Genomic DNA, 27,421 nt, shown 5'->3' on the forward strand with positions numbered 1-27,421 from the left:
TTCCTTTGAAAGATACTGCAGCAAAGTGATAGGAAACTCTTGTTCTCTCACAAAATTAACATATGCTTGAAGGCTAATCTTGACTGTACCGGTTTGTGCAGTTGTGGTGGAAATTACAACTAAAAGAACCTCTATTCAGCTAGTGTTTCTAAAAGCATGCTTAGGAAGGTTATAGCCAATGAAAGCTGTTTTTCAAAACGTTTCCTTCAGACCAAAAAGTTCAGCTAGTGTTGTGACATACCTGATCTATTTCGGCATATTTGAAAGTTTCAAACGCGAAATAGAAAAGGTGTTTCAAACACAGTAAGCAAGTAACTCAAGAAAATCATGTCAATCAAACCTATATAAATTGACTCTGTATCTCAGCTTCGATTTGATGCATAGTTCTCATGTTACGTTTTTGGCACATCCAAAACATACATTCAAGGTTTGAATTTCCTAGTCTAGATAATAGAATATACATTGCAAATGATAACGTTGGTACATAAAAAATCATCAAAATTTATCATCATCATTTCATTTCTTAATAAAACCTACATTTTACAGTTGGACTGGCCCGCGGATAGCTATGCTAGCCTAGGCGGGCCAGTCTATCGATAGTTACAAATGATTTATTATTATTATTATTATTATTATTACTTTTATTACTATTATTATTACTATGACAAATAGAGAAAACTGAAATAGAAAGTTAGAAAAAAGTAAATAAAATAAAAAGAAATAGTGGGAAAAGAATGTGATTTAATAGATAACATTTTGTTTGTTTGTTTGTTTGTTTGATTGTTGGTTGGTTGTTTCCTTTTTTACTACTGCTACTGGCATTTTAATTTGGAAATGATCCTGCGAACCTCAATGAAAGAATCTTCATCTTCGAGAACACTTGGTAGTTTGTTTTTAATTCTGAGTTTGAATGATTTCTTGGGTAATTTTAAAAATGGTGATGATTTCATCAGTGCGTATTGCTTTGCTGGTAATTAAACATAATGGTCACGTGACTATCACGTGACATAATTTAAGACTCAAAGGCAATGGTTAATTTGTTGTTGTATTAGAAAAGCAAGACACTAGGCATAGTAGTCCCAGAAGGCAAAAAAAATTGGTATTTTGCATCAGCCTCGTTTACATGTAAGGCCCTTGCATGCCATATTTTTGACATGCGCATTCCATGGTTCTGGAAGAAAATTTGGCATGGGTCCATATCAGGAAATATTTGTCTTATAGAGGTTAGTAACCCTACCAAGTTTGATGCTTTTATCAAAAAACGAACAATTTTGTCCCTTAACAGCTGGACTACAACTAAAGAACACCCTTACAATAAATTACTACTTAGAGTACATTTATCTTATTACTTACAGTAAGTTAACAGTATCCGACGACACATTTTTCATAAGGTGAAGAATGAGAGACACTGAGACGTTTAGCGGTTTCTTGTCTCTTTTTTGTAAGAGTTTCCAAATTCTGGGTATTTTTAAACTGTTTTTTGTATTCTGGTTATCGATTTCTGTCGCTTTGCATCAAAGAGGACGTGCGATGTAATCGTGACATGGGATAGTATATACATTGGCGACGGTCGTGATTACATAATCTAAAATGAATCTCTTTACTGGAGATTTGTAGGAGAATATTCAACGACCCGGAAAAACTAACGGCGTGTCTGATCTTGAACTGTACCATATACTACACGCCGAGGCGAGGCTAACCAGCTGCAATGAAAATTCTATAGATGTTAAGTGTTGAAATTCTCAGAAGCGAAATGATGCTTTATTTATCTCTTGAATAAAGGAGGAAAATGATGATGACAACAACTATTCGTTACGCAGACTGGCTAAGGCAATGCGGAGGATAAGGGACAAGGGTAAGGACAACATCGTTAATTATTATAGTTTAAAAGTATAAAGCCTGGTCCACAATAGCGACATAACGACGTAACGACAAAATGGAGCAGGAGGCACGTCTTTTTTAAAATCCCCTCATACTTTTGTCATACAATATAAGATAGCAGCAAACCGCTTCGGCAGGTGTTTGTTCATCTATCCGAGCCGTCAATATTTTGTACTCGGCAACAGTCAATTCTTGCTCAGTCGAAGCTATTCTGAAAATAGTGCTGGTGGTGAACTGGGTTCTACAATTTTTGCGCCGCTCTGACTGGTTCTTTGTTATGTTGTTACGTCGATGATGTTCACACTTGTTTCAACAGAAACATAGCGACATAAGGAAAAGATCAGCTTTTTCCCTATGTCGTTATGTCAGGATGTTCACATTGCCAACATAACGACATAAACCCCTTCTTATGTCGTTATGTCGTAATGTCGCTAGTGTGAACCAGGCCTAACAAAAGCCCTCATCCAAAGAGTAATCAAACTTTTGCATAATTAGAACTTTTAAAATATCGGATTCCTTGACGTGTATTAAACGACTATTTGCATGTAATACTGTTAACTACGAGTGACTATCTGTAGCATATGATCTGTAAAGACAAATCACATAGAACGCTAGGTTGGAGAAGGTGCGAGGAACTGCCATGAGTGTTTTTTCTTTGCTTGTGTCTCTCATAAAGGTTCCCATTTTCTCTTTTTCTGATTGTTTCATATTGGAGGAATGCACCCTCTCTTCTATCGACGTTAGCGAAAAAGTCTCTGAACTGCGAAAAGAACCAAAGCTGACCAAAATTCGAACCTCACAGGGGTCAGTCCCGACGATTTACGTCCTCAGATATATGTCGCAGCATAAATTAAAATCTCTCTAATAAATTTGATTTCTATCTGGCATTAGCACATTCCGAAAGAAAGCAAAATGAAAACCAAACTGGTTTAAAAAGAAAATGTACATCCAAAGGGTACATGTATCTGCTCTTTGAGTAACTGGGGTCGAAGGGCAGTGATGTATTTTTTGTTTTTTTCTTTCGTTTGCATTGCTAAACTGTAGGTCTGAAACGAAACGAGAATTCAATTCGAGTATTTATTTATCCCTTCCCATAACAGGGTTTCAGGAAAAAAAACTACTGTAAAGAGGATGTAGAACATTACGAATATGTCAGAGGGGGTCAGCATGGTATTTAAATCTATGGCCGTGGAGTTGAACTCGGGTCTGCCATGAAAACAACACTTGGTTGTGAAAACAACGTCGGTTTCATTGTTTCAAATAACAATTGTATAGTAAGCAGTTTTAGGTCCTTGGCAACGGACTCTACGACTTGGTGAGTACAGTTATATCCCAAAATACTGTCTTCCAGATCAACAATTTCAGGTGAATGGTTTGTCCTTGTTCGACTTGGTGGCTCAACTGAAAGATCTGTCAGGGAGTTCCTTTTACTCATACAAGGGATCTCTGACCACCCCTCCCTGTTACCAGTCGGTCAGTTGGATTGTGCTTGAGGAGGCAATTTCTGCTCATAAAAAAGAGGTGAACGATGTTTTATTTCAAAACAGTACTTCAAATATGAGTGCTAACATACAATAGGAAACGTTTTTGCCTGGTCTTAATGACATGCGCCTGTAAAAGGTGAACGTGGGCTGAATAAATCCATATTCCCAAATGGTTTAGAAAAGACTGGCCCTTTTGCAATATAAAAACTTTCCTTAGGCAAAAAGTTAAGGATTGTAAGTTTATGACATTGCAAAGTGCAGGGTGTAATCTACAGTCTGTGACTGAGTGAGGTATTAATTCTAAGTGTAATTTCAATTCCCCTTACAACCTCGTGGTATCCTATTGAGTCACTGCAGCTTGTGCTGTAGTGTTAACAGATTCCTGTTTTCTTTTAGTTGGACGCTATGAGAGGTCTCCGCAATCACGAGAAGCAACCCATGTGTGGCAACTTCAGGCCACCTAAGCCAATAAACGGACGTACAGTGTCAGAATTCTCTGGATAGGCTCGGCTGATCACAACCACTCGGGACTACATCGAAGTTGCTATAAATGTTATATAGTGGTAAACTGTTAGGGTATCATCGTGTAAAGCATGTAAAAGTTTAATTTAACACAGTGTGTAGTGAAATAAAAAACTAAAATGAGGTTGTTCATGACAAATTTACCAAGTAGATAGATAGATTACTAGTTTAATTCTTATAATTATCGTGCATAGTCAGCAAGTGCGGCAAAAAGAAGTTGAAACCTGGAAAAAGTTGCTTGCTGTTATCCTTTATTAACTGAAAAAAAGTGAACCCTGTCCATCACTACGGATCTGTGGATCACTGTGGGGAGCAGGGTTGGCGCAGTGGTGAGAGCGTTCGCCTTCCACCAATGTGGCCCGATGTGCGAATCCTGAACCCGGCAACATAAGTGGGTTGAGTTTGTCGTTGGTTCTCGCCTTGCTCCGAAGGATTTGCTCCGGGTTCTCCGGTTTTCCTTCCTCCACAAAAAAACAACTCTTCTAAACTCCAATTCGATCTGGAAACAGTGGACGAAGAGCGTCTATTCCTATTATTTGTTTATTTATTTATTTATTTATTGTATTCATTGACCTACTTGACATGCCTTGAATTTGTTTCGTGTAAAAAATAATCCAAGCTGTTAACACGATACTGTTGCTACAAGGGAAAAGACTTTCTAAAACTTTCGAAATTAATGATAAGTGAATTAATAATCGGGCTTTTACAGCGCAGTTTCAGTGTTTTCAAGAGAAGGAACATTAGACAGGAGTCATACTGAAGAAACATCGATTAATATTGAAACTAAAAAGCGGGAGAACAAATAGGTCGTTACGAAATCATATCAGTTAAATTTAATCAGAAATCTTTACACTTGCATTTACTTTTTGCTCTTTTTGACAATGATACATGAAAGGCAACCTGGGCAAAGAAATCAAGCAAAGACAAAACTACAGAATTAACAAATAGAGACCGAACTACCTTCCATAAAATAGTGAGGCCGCCGCCGTTCGCATTCTGGATAGCGTCGCTTCTGTTGTTCTTCTTGTTGAGGAACCTCCACGTGGTTATCGTCGTCATCATCGAATTCGCTTTACTGATCTTGTTGTTCTGAGGGAATCAGGCCATCATAGGAATTGAAATTGGAGATGTGGCGAATGGGTATCACTCCTCCCTCCTCTGCAGAGACTTGGGTTCCCTTTATGGAAATCTCGTGATAGGGGCTGGGTTTAAGCAAATGGAGAGCTTGTTACCCTTTTTTTGTTTCGCTTACACCATCCGGCCAACTACAAGAGTGGGTGTTTGTGAGCGACAGGTGCGATTAGCATACTCTTTATTCTTAGAATTCCTGGGTTGATCTAAATAGGCAGCTTTATTTCACGAGCTGAAGTTTTGACTTCCATATCAACATCACTGAATTCGCGGCTTTTTGCTAGGTGACATAAACGGATGTGAAAGTGACCCAGAGTCTCGTCTCGTTGTTTGGCTTGTCTAAACAGTTATGTTTCGAACATTACATAGTTTTTAGTCAGTTTGTTAACGGCGAGGTGTAAAATTCTTTGTATACCCTTGTGCCAGGTAGCGTGTCGAAAGCTTACAAAAATTGAAAGATTAAAATCTGGAGACTTGGGCTCGTGTATCAAACAAGACAATTGGAGTAAGAGAGCTCGATGGCGTGTGGGGTCTTCCATATTCATAGGTACGTTAAGAAGGCGAAGCTGTTTTATTCAGTCGTACCATCCATCTCTGGCTGAGCGAGGAGACACCTGTATGCGGATCAAAACGAGAGATTGCAACAAAATTGATGCCTCTAGCCATCCTCGTCGTCATTGTTGCATCTTTAGAGCTTTACTATAAGCTGATGTATCTTGTTTTTTATTCAACCGATATTTTCAAACGATTTTTACGTAAGTCCCTTCTCGAAGAGTGTCTATGGATGCCCCCTAGACCCATCTTCAAAATAAATTAAAAATAACAAAATTAAAATGTTTAGAGAAAGCTACATCAACCGTAATTGGTTTTCATGGAGGTCATCTTGCCAGATCAAGTGGGTCGAAAGGCAAAACAACATGGGTAAAATGTAGATGCGATAGTCCACAGAATCAGCAAACAACAACACCGGAATCACCAAACCTGGAGCTATACCGGGTTGTCCCCTGATATGAAGATAGAGAAAGTGCACGGGTTCTTAGAATCGTTCAAAATCCCTTGACAAAGCTCGTAGTTGAAACCACAACCTCACCAGCGAATCATCAACATTTTTGAGAAGGTTTCGTTGAAGCTCATAATTAGCTCTGCATTCGGGATGACCATGGAAACCATATGGAAACGAATTGAAGCTGATACGCTCTCCCAAGAGAGACAAACCGCGACTTGTCAGAGCAAGTCAGCCATTCGCAAGTCAGATAACATTTGACAACGACTTCGTTATCTTTCATATGCATAAGACTTACCTAGTACTGAATTACCCAGAATTTTTACACCTTTGCATGTTTGAACTCAGCAAGCTCTCGTGAATGACCTTTACAGCGAGATAAAGGCCCAACACTTCCCCAAGGGACAGTCGCTTCATAAAATGCCCCATAACGTTTTGTTTTATAGAACCTAAAATGTGCGACAACACGATCCCAAATGCGTTCTTTACCTATATAGATAGTTACATATATTCTTGTTATGTCGAAGGAAAAATAAGTGGCAGTACACCTGCTTATCGTTTTGTTGGATGCTACCAAACTTACGCACATTCGCTTTAATAGAAGTGCACCGACTACGATAAATAAATGGACAAACAAGAAAGTAGGTTGCAGTCGAACATAATTCTTGTCACAGTCTCTGTGAACATGCGTCATTTTCATGCATTACTTGATGAGCCGAAATATCCATGTCTAAAATAGAATAAAAACAACTCAATACTTTATTTAACGTGGAACATACACTTAGTTATATGGTTTAGTTAAAACAACTGCACCAGCTTCTTTACAGATATGTCACGAAATATTAAAAAAATGAACAAATAATAGAAAAATATTTAAACCTATTTACAGTTTGAAATAAAGGTATCACACAAATAAAATCAAAAAATCTCTCCTAACAATGCATTTCTTATACACTGCTTATAAATGTTTAACAGAATGCTAAGTAAAAATTATCTTCGGAGGTCTTTTGAAGAAATAAAACGTAGAATGTTAAAGAATGTTACTGAAATGACCTTTTTCAGTGTAATTTCTTATTCTTAACGAGAACGTCTTCAATCGGAAAAAACATTGCCTAGGGATGAACGTCTACACTTATATACTTCCTTCATGTCTCTTTACTTTTGCTGAACATCGACTTCAAACTAATAACCTCGCAAACTGATACAAGTTAAGTAGGTCATGTCAAGAGATTCAAACGAGTTTCTTATCGACACTTTATGCAGTCCTATGCAAGCACGGCTATTGCTCTGATATCTGTTTTCGATAAAGAAACCGAATTGAAACAGCTTGCTTTCAAGATTTACACAAAGGTTTTGTAATTTTAAAACAGGAATATCAACTCATTGAAAGTGTCATTTTCTTGCGGTATTTTCTAAGACACGAAGAAGAGTGTCAGTAAACATGATCCCTGAACGTCAGCCAATCAAATTATTCCGTACTGCTAAAGTTTGAACTAATCGAGTTTAAAACAAACAAATGGTGGTTATAAGCAAATGTTACCTGATTTTCAATCATTTTCAAGGGTAAGAGTTTCATAGGTAAGTGTCCCTTTATGATTGTTTTACGCGCTGAATATCGGACAATGTTTTCCACTGTAGTAGAGTACTTATAAGGTAGTGGCAAAATTATGTTGCACGTTACGAATCTGATGGCATTTGTTTATTCATTTATGTGATGGGTAACGAACAAGATAAATTGATGGACTGAAAGACGTCTTATTGCAACATTAATTTTGAACATTTAGAACTAAGCAAGAAAATCAGGCTTGACCCAAAATATACAAATTTTTGAAAGATGGATGCTTCAATTTTGCGCACAAAAATATTGACATGGGAGGGGTGTCCTAGAGCCATTACAACTCCAGTCCAGTATCTTGAAAATTCTTGTGGAATATTGGGTTAAGTGTGGTAGTGTCTAAGTAGAAGGGTTCTTTAACTGCATGATATCAGAGTTGTAGCTCGGGAAACCCTACATATTATTTGGGATAACGCTTAACAAAGATATAGTAGCCTCGTGCTCCACTCACAGGAGTGAAGAGGATGAGTGAGTGAGTTTACAAAGATAACATATCTATGAAAAAGCAAAGTTAGATAAGGCTTTTAGCAAGTTGAAAGGACAGAAAATTAGAACAGTAAGGGGAGCTGCACTTAATATCGGGCGTTCAGACACCTAGAGTGGTCTTGTACACCTTCCCTGTAGTTGGCACTTGGTGACAAGTACAGGAAAAGGCAAAAATAATGAAATAATATGCCGGCCGGGTTTATTGAGAAACTTTAAGTTAAGTTTCATCCTTTGTCATAATCAGATTTGGAGCAGCTGGTAGTAGTCAATGTAAAGAGACAAAGTCCTAAACGACTGATTTTTCTTCTTGGACAGTGAAAGGCCTTGGTCTACTTAACTTAAAAAAAACAGAACGAGATGGGAAAGAAACGTTTAGATGATTTACATCTTGGTTGGAGGGTTTGGAACTCCAACCTAGATACATTACTTAAAAATATCTCTGCTACATTATATTATCTCAGTTCTATGAACTTTACATTTCATTCTTTCACTATATAATCACTTCAGTTACAAAAAGAAAATAAAGGTTTGGAAAGCGTGAAATGATGTTTCGCACCTAAATATAGTAAACTCCAACGAGTAAAAAAATCCCCTCCACCGCTGGTTAAACATTCAAAATGAACTCACGGGAGATTGCCAATCACTTAATTGTTTCGTGACGAACATTTGTTTTCTTGGGATGTTTCACCTGGTAACGCAGACCTACCCTGAAATAACAAAGGATATGTGTGCAATAACTGTAAAGTCTTGCATATAACATCTGTCCAAACGAGGTCTTGTCTTTTAGAGCTGTTTCATTTAGAATCAAAACGATCTCACAGTTTAGATCTTCTATTGAACAACGGACCACTATTTCGCTCTTGTCAAACCTTACAAAAAGACAAACCCGTTGAAAAGGCTACTAAAGTTCTAAAAATACTATCAAATCAATGTAGTAAGTACTTGGTTTAAGTGGAAAAGAACACCGCAAAACACCAATGACCTCATGAAACCTAGACAAGGTGGAAAGTACTGAAAAAAAAATGTCGGAAGTAGTTAAAAATACTGCGATGAACAAAAAGAAAATGCATAAAGGACATGTGTCGGTTCTCGAGGAACTAAACTGATTGCTCAAATGATGAATACATTAGTTTTTGAACTGCAAGCGCTTTTTGTGTCAAGACTTTCATAGGACCATGTTTATGTTTTACGTGTGGGCGCATCAACTTGGTTTACTGCTTGCAACCTCTGTCAATAGTTGAATTTCGCAACTCTGGTCAACCTTCACATTTTACGACAGAGTTCAAAGTTCTTCTTCTATTCATCCCAAAAGGTTTTAATGCTCTCGTGTTAGTGTCACCACTTTTATCATATCGGTCTTTTCTTCAGCTCAGCCCTAACATAAATGGTCTGCACAGGTTGTACATCATTCGTTCATTCCACTGATGGAAGAATCTTCTGCTTCTTCCAATTAAGCGCCAAGGATGTTAATCGTCACTCATACGTTAGATGCATTGAGAGGTATGCTTTGGTGATAACATTTCATTGGCAAAGACCAATGCGATTCGGTGCCCTTTAACACCGGTATAAATTCTTTTTAACTAGTCTGAAGCATATTCTTTTATTTGAACAAAGGGTTTTTAAAGTTAACTACCAGTACGAGTGATCAGCCCGAAAACATCTCATAAATGGAACAGTTATGATTAGGTGAATGCGTAGGGAAGTAGTTCTTCCTGAAAAAAAGAAAAAACAAAACACAAGAACAAGAAAACAAAAACAAAAAACAAAACAAAACAAAAAAAAACAAAACAAAACAAAACAAAAGACCCAGTTTATCATACTCGAAGTAGGTTATTTCTTTGTTCAGTCGTTTGAGGAACGTTTTTTGTCTTCAGTCTTTCATCATATGGATATCCTTGATGGATATTCCTGCGATGCGATAGCAGTTTTAAAGGGGTGATTTTCTTCTCATGGACTAACATACAAGTAACCTTTAATCTAATTGATCCAGAAAGGTCGAGAAAGCAGCAGAATCACTAATAACTTCTGAAACAAGACAGCATTTTTAAATTTTATGACGGACACCCGTCATCTTCAGTGTAACAATAACTACACCTGTTTTAGATCCGTGTACCATACATTTACAGTCTTGTCTCCAGTCTTTTACCATATGGATATCCTTGATGGATATTCCTGCCGTGCGATAGCAGTTTTAAAGGGATGAATTTCCTCTCATGGACTAACATACAAGCAATCCTTTAATCTAATTGATCCCGAAAGGTCGAGAAAGCACCAGAATCACTAAGACAGCATTCTTAAATTTTATGACGGACACCTGTATCTTCAGTGTCGCAATAGTTACACCTGTTTTAGATCCGTGTAGCATACATTTCCAAAGATACGTTATATTTGCAATGCTGTATTGCGTAAAGTAAGTTGTAATAGTGACGGTCGTTTCGTTCGGCTAGATTTTGCTTCCCAGAATCTGAGGGAGTTTTGGTTGCATGGTACTTACTTGAAAAATTCGAAAATTCTCGAATTTTTCGGAAACTTGTCCCCGTTTTGAATGTTCTCTGCACAATGGTTAGCCCCCTTACAGGAAATGAAATACAACACAACTAAATGCTTACTTTTGTTCTAATAAGTTCATCATGAATAATTAAGTCTCGAGAGGTGAGGTAGCGTTTTATGAACGAGAGGGAGTTTCTTATCGTGGCCGCCTTCGCAGCGTGGCGTTTTTTTTCGGTAAGTCCGGGTAGAGGAGCCTTTTTTGTTGAAGGACCCATGGGTAAGGTATCTATGACTAATATTTTAAAATATTTATACACTTTTCTTATTGTAAAGATTATTTCGTTCTCCTTGTTTCATAGCGGAAAGTATGGTTCGAGTTGTAGTATTATTCGTCTTCGTCGTTGTGGCTTTTGCTTCTGAAGGTAGGATCCATTTAACCACGATTGTTCAATGGCATAATAAAAATACTAAGGCTGTTGGAATTACAATGTGAACAATTGAACAATTTTGAAGGAAAATCCAGCAGGTGCCACGGCTTTGAAACATTCTAAAGCGCACACTGATATATATGCAAAAAAATGACTACGCTTCAATCATTACCTCAACGGTGATTGAAACTATCGATTTTCTTTTCAAGCAGTGCTTTTCTGACCTGTTCTTCACTCGGACCCTCAGGGTCGTTGTATGCAGATTCGATTGTACAAATTCTGGTCAGAAGTAGTATGAATTCACATCTTTCGTTCCAGAGGACATCACTGAAAATTTTCCCACCAAAAGCCCGTTTCATACTTCCAGGGGTCTGTTATTAATTTGATCGAACGGTTCAAGTTAGAGGTCAAAAAGTACATATTTTCGAGCAGGAAAGCCCCGTTGAATTAGTTGACGAATCTAACCAATGAACTCATGTTTCTCCAAAGCCTCTTTTCCTTCGTGACAAGGCTCCAGTGACAGGTGGCTCATAGGTCACAGGATTATTCGTTAACTAGTGCCAGAAAATGCAAAATGCAATTTTTGGAATTTTGTCAAGAAAATAACGATGAGACCATTTAACGAAACTAGGTCGTTATCTTTTTCTTTTAACGGAAGCTGCTTACAGTACTGCTTACAGTGCTGACATCTCCATCTATTGTTATGCAATAAAACATTCCGTTCATTATGATCACAGAGAAGAGGCATTAACTGTGTTTCCCTTTCTCTCCCTCTTCTCAGGAACAAAGTGGAAATACGGAGAAACTGGAGCTACAGGTATTTGAATGTGTTCATAATATCAGTTTGCTTTGAGTTTGTAACTAATTTTTACAAGGCTGAAATGTTTGAAAGAGTCAAAAAAGTAAAAAAAAATTGATATCTCACTGAAGATGTATTTTAAAGCTTCTGCTACCATTGTTCAAAAATGGCCATATCAGGGTGATTTTGGATCGTATAACAAAGCCTTTTATAAGAGAAAATGCACCCGCTTTTCTTGATACGATCGAAATCGTTTTGTTTTTACTTTTTTACCTTTTTAAACACTTTCCTGTAAAAATGTGTATTTGAACGAATATATCAGTGTTGGGAAGGTTTGATTTACGCCCGTGATCTTTTGTAATCAATACATGCTTTAGGAATGAACAATAATTGCATCCCCCCCCCAGTACGGTTAAATTTTAATGTATTCCTCCCCTTTCTGTTTTTGTCTGCGTTCTGTTGGTGTTGATATTCTGTCGAAGTCTGAGTAACGAAATGTGAGCCATCGGGTGGGTTCGAACCCAGGCTTACGCGTCCATCAGACTGAATGGCAATTCCCCTCATCTCTTCTCCAGGGGCGACCGTATGACATCAACCTTGGGGATAAACGCCATCAGCGTAGATAAATATCTAAACTAAACGCAGAGATACTTTTAATAGTTTGAGTCTGTCAGTAGGCTGCACATACTCTTTCACCAACTGCTTATAAAAGCTATATAGTAATAATGAGGAGGACTGAAAGATTTGAACAACAAGGTTGGTGATTTTTCAGGCTACGGTCCAAAGGACTGGTACAAGGTATCAAAACACTGTAAAGGAAAAGCCCAGTCTCCCATAAATATTGATAGCAGCTCGGCAAAGAAGGATTCAAATCTCAAAGGACTGAGCTTTACTTGCGATAACAGATACGGATATGTCAGTGGAAAGATCGTCAACAATGGACACGCTCCAACACTGAATATCGACAAGACCAAAGGAACATGTCGACTTACTGGGGGTCCCTTGGGAAATAGCAAGTACAAGCTGCAACAGCTTCATTTTCATTTTGGTTGTAAAGACGGCGAGGGATCTGAACACACTGTGAACGGCAAAGCATCTTCCGGAGAGGTAACAATTGTACTGTAACACTTAAATGTTATTTCCAAGAGTCAGTCAGATATTACGGAAAATTTATGCATCAGTCAATTCCAGCAGTGCCCATCCCCCCCGGGCAACCGCGGGGCATTTGCTCACGTTGTCAGTCCCGGGGGTGGGGCATCTGCAATTTTATCGCGGCCCGGGGGCTGGGCATTTGCGTACCCCGGGGCGACCCCCGGGCATTTGACACACGTGTTTTCGAAAGTGCCATGGATGAGTTCATCGGGAAAGACGAGGCGTTTGTCGAACGATGACTTGTCCGTCAGGGACTAGAGAAACTTGTAGATGTTTTAAAGGTGTGTTTTCTCAATTTTAGATATTTCTTCATTACTTGTAAGGATATAAATATAAGCGACAAGGTGAACTATATTTTATTTATCACAAAACAATCACTGACCTGAACACGACTATTTTGCATTTCGCATTTAAAACCAGCCTAGCATTTTTTAAATTCATGAAAGTGGAGTTGAAATACTTAAGGTTTGCAAATTCAAATGATGCGATCCTCAAGACAGATCTTGCGAGCTTAAAATGCAATGCATGGTCATTTAAAATGTCTTGATTCTTCGCAGAAAAAGTAGCCTGCGAAAACAGGCACCTATCATCGCTCGCGGCTGGTGGCACGTCCGCCGCGATCCCAGCTATCCTTTAGCAAACTGTTTAAAACAAATATAAAGAAATAAATATAATCAGAATCAACTAACACGTACTGTTGTCCTTGAAGTCTTACAGTTGCATTAAAATACTGAACAATTGAACGTTTTATTCCCTGATTAATAAAAAAACTGCAGAGGTGTTGGAAGGCGACGATCCCGGGGGCGGGGCCTTTGCCCTCTTTCTTCGTCCCCATCCCGCGAAGAGATTAATACTGAATATTGAATCTGCTATCAATACACGTGAAAGAACGAGACAAAAAGAGTAGAAGATTTCTATCCGAGCTGTGTTTAGCAAATTTTGGCATCCTCCCTTGATTCTCTCAGCGCATTTTGGTGTCTAATATTCAGCCAGTCCATTTACTAACTTTATTTTTCCTTCACCTATCATACACTCTGACTTTTCTTGGTCTATATCTTTTTCTCTTGTAGCTTCATTTGGTGACCTATAACACAAAGTACCGCGATTTTGCTACTGCTGCTGATAAAACCGATGGCTTGTCTGTTATTGGTGTATTCCTTCAGGTATGAAAAACTAATCTGGTCCCAAAATTAGTTCATTATGATCAGTTTAGCACAACTAAGAAACTGAAAACAGATGGCAGCATAAAAACATCACCATTTCAAATTTGTGTGAAATACCCGACTAGCTTTGATTGAATAATTAAAAGTTATTTACTAAAGAAGGTATAACCAAGATAAGTTAACACTCACGGAACTAACATAAATTTACAGAGCGTAATATCTATAATTATCATATACACACGAGTGTTTTACTGGAAAATACATCACTCGTAAATTCATGCGAGACTACATCCATAATCTTACAAGTGAGAATATTGATGACGTCATTTCCCGCTTTCTAATGGTTGTTTCGTCAGAGTCAATTCGTCTACCATTTAATCAGAAGAAAATTACATGGTGGCTTGAGGATATGAACTTTATTTTCCCGAGTTAAAAACAATATTTTACTTACTCGCTGTTGGCTTCGTAAAGTATTGTTTTTACCACTTGAAAATAAAATTGATTTCTTCGCGCCACCATGTAATATACTCTCTATATACTTTGTTACTGCTAAGTGTATTAATCATGCGTCGATGCAGCACAACAGTTCCTCTCAGTACAAGACTTCTCGAGCGTAATAATGTTGTAATTATTTTTAAATGAAGGGGGGTGATGATGACGATGATGACAGCAGTTATTCGTTACGCATGTTGGCCATGTCAATGTGGAGGATAAGGAAGCCTGGTAAGAGTAAGATTTATCTGTTGTTTCTGATTGAGACAAACCCTCGGTCTTGAGAGCTTAAGACTTTGTGAGCACATTTATCCCTGTATAGAGATGCGTGAGATCTGCTCGAGTCTACGTTAAGCACAATCTTGTGAAAATTAATTGGATGGTTCAAACTTTAAAAGAGTGCATGGGCTCGTTAGCGCTTTGGTTATCCGGAAATTGTGCGGTTTTTGAAAGCCAGTATCTCCTTGAATATTACACCCAATGAGCTAAACTTTCACCATGTTCTAAATTCCCAAGCTCCCCAACTGTTTACAGTCAATTCGTGCAACCATCTTTACGCAAAGTCATATGCTAATGAGGGAAAATGTGAACAATGACGTTATTAAAGATCGCCGTTTACAGTCTGAGCTATTCTTTCACAGATGCTGACTTTCCGGCTATGGCGTATTTGTACAACTTGGTACCCAAACTGAAAGATCTGTCAGGAACATCCTTTTACTCGTACAAGGGATCTCTGACCACCCCTCCCTGCTACCAGTCAGTCAATTGGATTGTGCTCAAAAAGGCAATTTCTGCTGGTGAACGAGAGGTGATTTTTTTAATTATTGCAACACCATACTGGAGGGAAATGTATTTAATATAGGAGAATCTTTGTTTACAATATTTGCCTCATTACCATAAGCGATACAGTTTCTGATGGAGCTGCAAAGAGATTAATACTGAATATTGAAAGGGCACAGCACGATTAACTGTCCCAAGGAATTTGAGCGCGATGTATTGAATACTTTTTGTGCGACGCGGATTTAAAAGCTCAAAATTTTACAAAGAATGTATGAGCTCATTAGCGCTTTTGCCACACAGAAATTTTGATGTTTTCGAAAGCCAATTTCTCCTCGAATATTACACCCAAAGAGCCAGAAATTTCACCACTTACTACTAAGTTTCACAAGCTCTTTAAGTTTTTCTAGTAAAATCGTGTCTAGCGTAATACCTTCTATGCGCAAAGTCGTATGTTAATGGCGAAAAATGTAAACAATGACGTCAGCAAAGATTCGCCTATAGAAGAAATCTTTTAAGGTTATATCTGTTTCATCTCCATTTCGGTTGACTTGAAAAACATTTAAGCGTTTGCTTTAGCTCTTGAATAAACAAAAACAAAAGCAAGCCAAATAACCCTGTTCAAGCTACAGTTCCCAAAAAGATATCTTAATCGTGTTACCCTAACTAGGTCTTCACAGTAACCAAGTCACGAAACGTCTGAAAACCTGTGTGTACAACTTCTAATCTTTTCTCAATCTCAAGATCATATTCCAAAACACACGCCGCATCAAATCTTACCTTCCATGCAAAGATCGCTTGAACCGCTCACAGAGGTCCAAAGTCATCTATAAATCTGGTTAAGAGGACTGTGACGAATTTTACGTTGGCAAAACAAAACGAAGACTCCATGACAGAAAAACAGAACATTTCAAGGCCCTCGCTAAAAGTGACCATTCATCAGCTGATTATGAGAAAACCGCTGGTCACAACATCAAATGGGATCATTTTGACATTTTAGCGTCCGGCAAAACTGACTTTCATTGCAAAATTGAAGAGACTCTGTTCATTCAAGAGCTAGAGCCTTCCCTTAATGTCAATGTCAGTAGTGAGAAGTTGTTGCTTTATTAGCTGTTAATCCTCGTGATGTCTAGACAAGTTAACGTACTGCTGCAGATCGTTGTTCTCAGTCTAGGTTCCAGACCTCTCACTTTTACGATATAGATAGTTTTCACAAAATTGTAACGGTCACTTTTGGAAATGTATGTAGACTAGCATACGAAACGTTAAGTCCCGTATTAAAATGCGATGGAATATGAATGTTTATCACCACTGTTTGCGTTATATTCTTAAATATGAGTTGTATTGTACTGTGTCTCAACCATGCTAAAATGTAACCACTCTTATTATATGGCTAGCTCCGCGAGCAGGCAAGATGAATCAAATCCTGCGCTGTGATTGGCTACCCGAGCGGGCAAGATGGAGCTATCTTGCCCGCTCAGGACTACCTGCCGTGTCCCGCAAGAAAAATTTCCCCAAAAGCCATATAATAAATCCTTTATTGACCAAGCTTGTTCGTTCAAGATGGCTGGATATTGGCCTCGTTCTTTTTTTGCGAGTTTATGGACCTCGACTCCGTCTCGGTCCATAAACTCGCAAAAAATGAACTTGGCCAATATCCAGCCATCTTGACCTCACACTTGGTCAATAACCCATATTTATTATATGGCTAGCTCCGTGAGCGGGCAAGATGAAAGAAATCCTGCGCTGTGATTGGCTACCCGAGCGGGCAAGATGGTGCTATCTTGCCCGCTCGAGTCTACCCGCCGCTTCCCGCAGGAGAAATTTCCCCGAAGGCCATATAATAAATCCTTTATTGACCAAGCTTGTTCGTTCAAGATGGCTGGATATTGGCCTCGTTCTTTTTTTGCGAGTTTATGGACCTCGACTCCGTTTCGGTCCATAAACACGCAAAAAAAAAAAAAAGAACTTGACCAATATCCAGTCATGTTGACCTCACACTTGGTCAATAACCCATACTTATAAACCTAATACCCTTTGGTCATCATATAGGCGAATCTTTGCTGACGTCATTGTTTACATTTTTCCCATTAACATTCGACTTTGCGCATAGAAGGTATTACGCTAGACACGATTTTACTAGAAAAACTTAAAGAGCTTGTGAAACTTAGTAGTAAGTGGTGAAATTTCTGGCTCTTTGGGTGTAATATTCGAGGAGAAATTGGCTTTCGAAAACATCAAAATTTCTGTGTGGCAAAAGCGCTAATGAGCTCATACATTCTTTGTAAAATTTTGAGCTTTAAAAACCGCGTCGCACAAAAAGTATTCAATACATCGCGCTCAAATTCCTTGGGACAGTTAATCGTGCTGTGCCCTTTCAATATTCAATATTAATCTCTTTGTAGCTCCATCAGAAACTGTATCGCTTATGGTAATGAGGCAAATATTGTAAACAAAGATTCTCCTATTGAGCCACTGGAGCTTGTATGTTATTGCTATTCTTTCTCCTTTCAGCTGGGCGTTATGAGATATCTGCACAATCACGAGGAGCAGTCCATGTGTGACAACTTCAGGCCACCTCAGCCGCTAAATGGCCGTAAAGTCTCAAAATACTCTGGATAGCCGCACGTCTAGTCCGCACAGCTAATTGAGATTACATCAAAGGTGCTATAATTGCGATGTAGCGGTGAAATATAGGGGGATCATCGTGTGAAAAAGGTTTAAAAAGGGTTTAATTTAACGAGTTGTGTGGGAAATAAAATGACTTTGCTCCATGCCTTCGTCATTGTGTTCTGAATATAGTCTAACTGCAGCACACTGGGTCATTGATATAACGTGTCCGTTTACCTGCAACAAGGTTGCTGTTATCACTCCCACGGTGTACATTTGTTTCGAAATTAGAAGGAGGTAAGTTATGAGAGACAAATATTAGTTTTAAAATTCCCTTTGCACTGCTCAATATGTGATAATTTCTTCAAGTTTCGGATTTCGTTTTCTCCTTTCCTCGTTGAAAAAACGTTTTCTGCTTGAACCTACCATGGTTTAAGCAATTAAGAAAACTTAAAAGTGAAAAATATATTCTCAGTCAATTTATGCTATTAATTGCATTAAAAGCGATTAAAAAATAAAATTGATCTTATCAAACACTTTGTCCAAAAAACTGAATGTTCGGGAAGCTTCTGTTGCCTTCGTCAGAGATTAAAACACTGTTACTTTACATAATTTACAGTTCCTATTCCAGGGAAGCCGCTGAGGGTAAATAAACCTGTGGGAAATGGATATGTTCGTTAACGGAGTTATAGTCTTAGATAGAGTGTGGAGCCTCCGAGAAAAGGCGTTCTTAACTCTTAAAGAGCCAAATTTACTAAAAAAAATGCTGTTTTTTTGCCGTTAACTCGGTCATTTGGTTGCCACGACCCTGCATTGGCCTCAACTTTGATGAAAAAGCGATTTCTTACCGAGGAGCAAGGTTTTCCTGAGGATTAGGTACCAAAATTTACGATGTCTTACTTTTGAGGATGCGCATAAACCAAAAATTGTATTTTTTTTTTACTGGCCTGATCTAATGTTTTTCTCTTGGCCTTTTCCTTTCCTTTTTCTCGCCTCTTTTACTCTTGCTAACTTTTGCTCTTCATATCCTTAAGCTTTCTGCCAGCCGTAAAAAGTTCTGTGTTGATTATGGAAATGGAACCTTGATCGATTTAGGTGTAATGGGCTATTTTACCACCAATTATGCGCCAAAAACTGCTCACGTTTTTTTCAATTAGCTACGTCAGAATGCGATTGATATCCAAAACGGCCAGCTGTGCGGATAGATCTGTCTTAGGTCTATTATCTGCTAATCAAGAATAAGCACTTAATCACGATGACTTTCCCTCAGACCTTCAATGGTCGAGGGGAATGTTTCCCACGGGACCAGCCATTAAGTGTTTTGGTATACATCCCAACTCAAAAATAGAAAAAATGCGAAGAAATATCTCCACCTGTAAAAAGCTCATGGGGTCTTGCAATCCACTGGGAGAAAAATTTCAGTTCGTGAAGTACTAGCTAGTTTTCCTCGCTACTGTTTCGCGGGACTCGTCTTCCAATGCAATTTATGTCAGTCTGTCGTCAAGACTGAGCAGGATTTTCTCACAATGGATTGCACGACCGCCGTTAAAACTCATAACAGAATAGGAAAAACCCCTCTTATTCCAAAGAAGAATAAAGATGAAACGCTACTGGACAACTGGAGACCTATCTCGCTTTTGAATACTGACTATAAAATTGCTACTAGAGCAATAACCTCTAGAATGTTTAAAATACTACCGGGCATTATTCACAGTGACCAAACGGGTTATGTTAAAAAGTATTTTATCGGGCAGAATATTCGCTTGATTTTTAGCTCTTATTAACCGAGCAGGAGGTCTGTATGGGAGAATCTTGACCGAGGTCGTGAGTACAGACCGAACGCAGTGAGGTCTGTACACACGACCGAGGTCAAGATTCTCCCATACAGACCGACTTAGCTCGGTTAATAAGATGTTTATTATATGGCAAAGAAGAAAACTTTAATTCGTTTAATGTAACTGGTTTGCCAACATTTTGCTAGCGAACGGTGACGAGGTTAACTTAAACCTGCCGAAATTTGCTTGTCCTCTTTACTTCTTTTTTTGTCATCAGGCTTTTTGGCACTTCCATAAATGATTGAGAAGAAAATAAAAGAAAATGTTAAACATTTTAGTATTTTAGTTTGCTACTTTTTCAACGCAAAATGAAACCGGTCTACAGATGCCGGTCTAGATGGGAAAATCTAGAACGCGGTCAATATCGATTTCAGCCAATCAAATTCGTGAATTCGGTAGTTCCCAGTCCTTGTGAGACACAGCCATATAATAACAGATGTTATTGAACGTTGTTAAGACACGCAAGCGCTATTAGAAGCGACACATCGATAAAAGGTCTATCGCTTAACTCTAAAGAATTTAAATTATCGCAGTATGTTGATGACACTACTTGCCTGGTTGAAGATACTTCACCGGCCAGCAATCTATTTAGAAAGCTGGATTTGTTTAGACTGTGTTCGGGGCTCGAGCTGAATAGGTCCAAAACAGAGGCATTATGGTTACGTTCAAACAAGAACAGAACCGATACTCCCTTTGGTATTCGCTGGCCCAAGGATTATGTCAATGGACTTGGCATATGCTTTACAACAGACCAGAATATCTCTTACAGCAAAAACTTAGAATCAAGATTGCTTTCCTTAGAAAAATGTCTTAACGTGTGGTCTTCTAGAGACTTGACTCTGTATGGGAAAATCAACATAGTAAAATCTCTAGCACTCTCTAAATTGACCTTTGTCGCAGCCGTTCTTCCAATTCCCGAAGATTTTATAAAATTGTGGATTTTCTTTGGAGCCACAAAATTTCGAAGATTAAAAAGACAAGGATGACTAGTGAAAAAAAGGAGGGGGGATTAGGTATGCCGATTTTGATATAATTAACAAATCGCTTAAAGCAGCTTGGGTTAAACGACTATCCGCTCCTGAATGGGCTATGTGGAAATCACTGCCACTTGAGTATCTCAGAGACGGAGGAGAACTTATTTTCAACCGCAATTTCTCACTTAAAACTCTCCCGCATCTATCTGGTTTACCATTATTTTATAAATACGTGCTCAATGCGTGGCAGAGGATAGTAGCTCACACCCCCTTAAGCAAGAATGAGGTGGAAAATGAGGTTATTTGGAACAGTAAATTTGTTACAATTGCGGGAAAGTCAGTATTCTATCGATCGTGGTATGAGGCCGGAGCTAAATACGTAAGAGAGTTGTTAACTGAGGATAGAAATTTTATGACACCAACATACCTTCGGCATTAAAACACACTTTTCGCAGTATTTAGGGCTTTTAAACGCTATTTCCACGAGCTGGAAAAAGAAACTCAAGAATAGCTACGAGGAAAATAAAACTAACGACTGCGAAAATAAGATTATTGAAAAAGACGCTTAGACAAATACTGACAAAAACGGTTTTTGAGAAGCCCACCTCAGTGGGAAAGCTTGAAAAAGCAGGTTTTTCTGCGGATGAAATTTCACGTATTTACGAGCTTCCTTTCAAACTAACTCTCGACGTCAGAATGTCGGTTTTTCAATTTAAGATTAACCACAACATTCTGTACACAAAAAGTAACAGAGAACAACAAATGTTACCTTTGTAGTGGCAGTCAAACACTGACTCATCTTTTTGTTGAATGTGATTTTAGTAAAGTGTTTTGGATCGATTTTACTTCTTGGTGGAATTATAATTATAATTCGATATGTAGAGACGATTGCCTCTGGTCAATGTTTTCTAAACCTCAATTTCGGAGCGGATATTTACAATAGCAGCTTCTAGCAACTTCACCTCTGTCATCTAAACCGTTCCCAATACGTATTTTCCATTTATACAACTTTTTCATTTATACAATTTTCCATTTATACAACTTTTCCATTTGTAGCGCAACAATTGCAGCTAGACCTGGTAATGAAAAACGATACACGTGCCTAGAATATTGACTATACAGTGATTTGAGAGCTTTATCTACTGGTCAGCGGAATTACTCCAGAATGATTACAGATGATAGAAGGACATCATTTGCACATCTTTTGCATAATCTGCACCACCATTTAAACCCTCTAGATTGCAAAACATTGAAATTTTGCTGAATAAGATGAAAGTTGTCTTTTCTTAAGATTGGCTAGATTTCACTTAAGACGTGTATATATTAATTGACTTGTAACTTCCCCCTGAAAATAAAACTGTCTCGGAAGCGTTGCAAAAGGTATAATTTTATCCTGCTATAAAATGCATCTCATGGTGCAACGAAACCGCTACGCGCTTGAAGCCAAGATCAAGGGTGTTACTAACGGGTTATACTGTTGCTAAGGTAACCTATTATGCCGTAAAGAGTATCATTATCAGTTTTATTAATGGCCGGGCGTTTGTGTGATACCAATATTGTAGCATCACTTGATAAAGACTGGTAGTATTTATTCCTTCCCTTTGCCTTTACCAGACTTGTTATTGGCTGATTTCAAATAATTAACAATGACTGGACGGGGTTGAGCCAAATATCGTGATTTGTCAGTGGCGAGCAGATCCATTATTTGCCGAAGCCGATCTGTGAGACACTGACAAATCACGATATTTTGCGATAGCAAAGTTGAATAACTTTTTTATCATTCGATCACCAAGTTTGATATCATATTTAAATCACTCTCTGACGGGTTAGCGAAGCCATTTGCCATTTTTCATTCGAGCGTGGTGACAATTATGTATTAGCAGAATATTATTTGCATTTAGACGTTATTACAAATGTGCAGACCATTATTTGTAGGCATTTATTTGCAGCTCACGTTTTGGGCTCTTGGCCAATGAATAGGAAGGAAAAATGCATGGAATAATAATTTGAATTATCTAGTCACAAGAATTGATAAAATGGTCTCGCAAATTTATGGCCAGCCTCATACGGTACTCGCAAAGTATAACAGTCTTTTTTTCGGAAAGACTCATTCAAACCTCCTAAGAGTACTTACTCTATGTTTATTTAACAAATAAAGAAGCCTAAGCCGTGTATTACATCGTGATAAAAGACGACGGGTATTTGAGAACACGAGGGAAATGTAGAAAACGCGAGGCATGTAGCACTTTAGAGGTATTAAATTGCGTCAGTTTGTCGATCTGTGTGCTTTGTTGTTTTTACTCATGGCGTGTGAAATCTATATCACAAAGCAAATGACGGAGCCTAAGCCGTGTATTACACTGTGATAAAACACTCCGGACCGCAGGCGAGTGTTTCCTACATTTCTCGAGTGTTCTCAAATGGCCGGGGAGTTTTATCACAGTGTAATACACATTTTAGGCGTCTTCATTTGCTTTATAACACAGATTTTACAAGCCGCGAGTAGAAACAACAAAGCACACAGATCGACAAACTGACGCAATTTAATACCACTAAAGTGCTACATGCCTCGTCTTCAAAACTTTCTGCTGTTTCGTAGAGAACTCCATCAGGAATTTCTTGAAAGAAAATGTTTTTCGCCGTCTCTAACAAAAATGTTGACTAGAGGTAATGTGGAGAAAAACAATAAAACACGCTTTTTCTATGTTTTATACTCTGATAAAACATCGATTTTTGACCAATCAGAGCGCGCGCAGGGTCCCATCTATATTATATTAGTATAAATCTACTAGCGTTGTATCTGGAATGCCGTTCACTGATGGCTACGCTACTCACTATCTATTCTGTGATAGATAGTGAGTAGCGTAACAGTCTACCCTTGTTAACAAAATGAGGGCCGCTTTTGGCGTTTTCGAAGTGTCTGTAAAGAGGATTTAGATAAAGTTTGAACGACTAGTAGATTTATACTAAAACAATTAGATTATTCGCTCTCGATTTCTATGCTTGATAGTTGACTCGAGCTGCGTCCTCGTCAACTATCACGGTTTCGGTTTTGCAGTGGACGAATCTCCTGAACGTGGACGCACTAATAGACACTCAGCATGAGAGCATAGTGATTTTTTATAGTATGCTCAAGCTCGGGGAATTCGTCAACTAGAAAACCAATATGATTTTTGGAATCACTTGACATTTACTAAGAAACATCGAAAGGTTTCAATAAGAGTTTCCGTAGAAAATCTGTGAAAGTGTATGAGTGTGGGGCATTAATAAAAAATCTTTTGTTTCAGAGCTGTCTTGAGAACCGCCCAGGCGGATTTTGATGGAATTCACACAGGGCAATGTAAGAATGCTTCACTGGTAATGTTTGAAGCAAATCTGAGTACTGACACATATCAAAAATCTTGAGGGACATTAGACCGTAAGCAAATGATTTGCCAACCACCAGAGTGAATTTAGACAATGTTTATTAACAAGGTACATCTTTATTGTACAGTATTAAACAGTCGAACAGTCGAGATCTACAATTCAGGTGATTATATCGTGAAACAACAACAACAACAACAAAAAAACCCCAACAATTTACTTTATTATTGTTCCCAGTTACAAGATGAACGATAACCTACTCTTTCACAACAACTTGATACCATAACCCCCGTGAGTAAAATAATAACATTTCATTCCTTTTACATAATAGTTTTTTCTTAATTTTCCAGTACATTAAAACTCAGCAACTACAGTTATCCGGAGTATTCTGACACTGTACGACCGTTCAGGTCCTGAGTGGGCCTGAAGTTGTCACACATGGAGTGCTTCTCTGGGTTGTGAAGTTTTCTAAAAGCATCAAACTGAAAGCAGAATATGTCTTTTGTTAAAAGTAACCCTAATGATTTTGTGGTTTATTGATACTTAGTTATGAACATAGAACAAAATGAATTATAGAAAAGCGAGTGATAACAAAGTACGGGAACGAACTGACGAAAACAACAACAAAAGGTAATTTCAAAATGGGGTGAGCAGAAGCGTGAGGTCGGTTTGAAATTACGAGCACGATTACTCCCTGAATTGTACGACACGAGGTCCAATTACTAATTAATCATATCTATAACAAATTTCGGAGTTAAAAATGTCTTTTGGGAAATTTTTTAGAGAGAAAATGTCTGTAGCTCTTTTCATAAGTTTTGAAAACTGGAGGAATCATTGCAAAGGAAGCCATTAAAGCGCGCGTAATTAACGTGCGAATCACGTAGGTATCCAATAACAGATAGTCAGTTATAAACAGTTCAAATTGGATACCTGTAATTGGATACCCACCCGCGTGATCGCGCGCAGACTACGTAACAAATAGGCGCGCGGAGAACCAATCATGATAGAGAAGTTTGTTATAGATACGATTAAATGAGAAATCGGCTGCAATTGAACCGTTAGTAGAGAAATCGCGGAGAATTTGACTGATAATTTAGATCCAGACCCTCGTAATACATTACCATAAATAAAAGAATCCCTTACATCGTTTTGACAAGCAGGAATTGGGTCTTTTAGGACAATCCAATTGACTGACTGGTAACAGAAAGGGGTGGTAAGAGATCCCTTGTACGAGTAGAAAGATGTTCGTGACAGATCTTTCAGCTGAGGAACCAAGTCGAGCAAAGACAATCCCCGCACTGGAGTGTGTTTACCTGTAAGACAATATTTTTGGAAAATAACTGTATTCACTAAGAACATTTCCATTCTGCATGTTGATTCGTGATAACTGTTACTTGCTCTTAATTAATTGTCAGATAATGTCTATAAATAATAAGAAGATCACGGCATTGGGAGCAGTTCCATTCAGCTACACCAGAGGAATACACAGTTAATAAGTCATATACGTTTGTTTTGTTTTGTTTGTTTGTCAGGCAGAGTAGGCGGTAAGTCATGTAACACCCCATGTAACCAAGTCTCGTGTTCAAACCTTACCAGTCTGCTTTATATTATTCAGTTTGTGCCTGGGAAAGCCAAGATTTTCTTTTTGATTTTTCTGTTAAATGAAAACAAAACTTGATCATTAACGTTTTTGAAACAACTTTCTGATCAAGAGCAAGTGGTCAAAAAACAACTGGATTTGAATGAATGGAAATTAAAACTAACACATATCCTTGAACTGTGTTGGTATAAAAGAGATCAGGTTGAGGTAATCTTTCTTTTGTCCTTACGACTAATAAAAATAACAAGAAATATCATTTGAAAACAAACCTCATTCTACACACCTGGATGAATACGCCAATCACAGCGAGTCCATCATCTTCGCTTGCAGCAGCACCAAAATTGGGGTACTTCGTGTTATAAGTCACCAAATGAAGCTAAAAGGATTCAAACAGATATAAACAGCGTGGCGTCCAAACAGCAGATGAATAGTAGTCAAGGAAAAAGTTAAAAACTAAGCTATTATTCGTTATATTGGACATTTACGCTTTCTTCGAGACTATATGTGACAAATTATCCATAAGAACACAACATGAAAGCTAACAAGTTACTGTAAAAATAGGGTTCCAGCAAAATTTGAGATCCTTGCCACTTCGACAATGACACGTCATGATTTTGATTACTGTGCTACATAAAGGTTTGGTTTGGCTGAGGCAAGGTGGAATCCAAAAACCACACCTTGCAGTTTAACTGTTTCAGCATATTGAAGCTGTGATGTCACGTCACATTTCTGAGATAAACAGTTAATACAGTCACCCCTCATCGCTCTCGAGCGGTTAACTTCTCACAAAAGCCAAATAAGCTGAGAGAAATGAGGGCCGGCTAACCTCGCAGGCTACACTGATCGAAGTTCGAAAATAATAAATTCTTGGGTTGAATTCAGTGAATTAAAATTGCGATGAAAAATCTGATACCTCTCCTGAAGCTGGTTTGCCGTTCACAGTATGTTCAGATCCTCTGCTGTCTACGCAACCAAAATGAAAATGAAGCTGCTCTAGCCTATACACACTACTTCCCAAGGGTCCCCCGGTGAGTGTAGCAGTTCCTCCAGGTTTGTTGATTTTTAAGGTGGGAGCATGGCCATTGTTGCTTAGATCACCGCTGACCTTTCCGTCTGCTCTACCACAGGTAAACTGGAGTCCTTTCAGATCTGAGTTCTTCTTTACCGTGCTTGTTCGAATATTTATTGGAGACTGAGCGGTCTCGGCACAGTGTGGATAAACCTCTTTCCAGTCTTCTGGGCCATAAACTAACACGAAAAACGATCAACGTTAACAGGTTGACCTGTTATAAGTGCCCTTAATTAAATCTTGCCTAATGAGTCTCTTTGTTCTACCCATGCGATCTAAGCCATACCGATAACTAAATCGATAGCACGACCTCGCTTTTATTAGTAATACCACGACTTTACGAAAGCGCAAAATTAAGATCCAATAATGTTATCACAGCTAAAAAGAACTCTTTTCGATCTCTCAGAGCGATTCATTTATCTTCACTGAATCTTTGTTCTTGGCTACCACCTTGTTGTATACTGTCGCTTTAACTCCTTAATTTTTTACTAAGAAGGACATAAAATCAGAGGTACCGTACCAGTTTCCCCGTAATACCACGGCGGTC

At 38.4% G+C, this 27,421-nt stretch overlaps 3 protein-coding genes across 3 annotated transcripts in view; 2 read left to right on the forward strand and 1 right to left on the reverse strand.

Annotated features, from left to right (window-relative positions):
• The window catches only part of LOC145485024 (carbonic anhydrase 2-like), a 19,124-nt gene extending 15,255 nt beyond the window's left edge, over positions 1-3,869 (forward strand). Inside the window, exons 5-7 of the mRNA XM_081463671.1 lie at positions 1,783-1,869; positions 3,247-3,402; positions 3,762-3,869. Of these exons, the coding sequence (XP_081319797.1) occupies positions 1,783-1,869; positions 3,247-3,402; positions 3,762-3,869 (351 nt within the window). The remainder of the gene's footprint in view (positions 1-1,782; positions 1,870-3,246; positions 3,403-3,761) is intronic.
• Positions 3,870-10,751: 6,882 nt separating this feature from the next.
• LOC145485013 (carbonic anhydrase 2-like) lies at positions 10,752-18,230 on the forward strand. The gene is made up of 7 exons (XM_081463649.1): positions 10,752-11,034; positions 11,822-11,857; positions 12,612-12,946; positions 14,062-14,154; positions 14,799-14,877; positions 15,288-15,454; positions 17,938-18,230. Exons 1-7 carry the CDS (start codon positions 10,980-10,982, stop codon positions 18,043-18,045), a joined length of 873 nt encoding a protein of 290 aa, XP_081319775.1. The 5' UTR covers positions 10,752-10,979; the 3' UTR covers positions 18,046-18,230.
• A 6,583-nt stretch (positions 18,231-24,813) lies between these two features.
• LOC145485648 (carbonic anhydrase-like) lies at positions 24,814-27,066 on the reverse strand (the record flags this gene model as incomplete). The annotated part of the gene is made up of 3 exons (XM_081464285.1): positions 24,814-25,604; positions 26,087-26,181; positions 26,719-27,066. Coding segments are annotated over 3 exons (936 nt in total), but the record flags the coding sequence as incomplete, so codon positions are not given.
• Positions 27,067-27,421: the final 355 nt, after the last annotated feature.

The sequence above is a fragment of the Orbicella franksi genome, chromosome 4 (assembly GCF_964199315.1).
Source record: "Orbicella franksi chromosome 4, jaOrbFran1.1, whole genome shotgun sequence".
NCBI lineage: Eukaryota > Metazoa > Cnidaria > Anthozoa > Scleractinia > Merulinidae > Orbicella > Orbicella franksi.

Coding starts and splice junctions, on each gene's coding strand:
- LOC145485013 (XM_081463649.1), top strand. CDS start 10,980: ATGGTTCGAGTTGTAGTATTATTCGTCTTCGTCGTTGTGGCTTTTGCT. Junction 14,155..14,798: donor TTATTGGTGTATTCCTTCAG/GTATGAAAAACT, acceptor TTTTAAATGAAG/GGGGGTGATGATGACGATGA. Junction 14,878..15,287: donor GTGGAGGATAAGGAAGCCTG/GTAAGAGTAAGA, acceptor ATTCTTTCACAG/ATGCTGACTTTCCGGCTATG.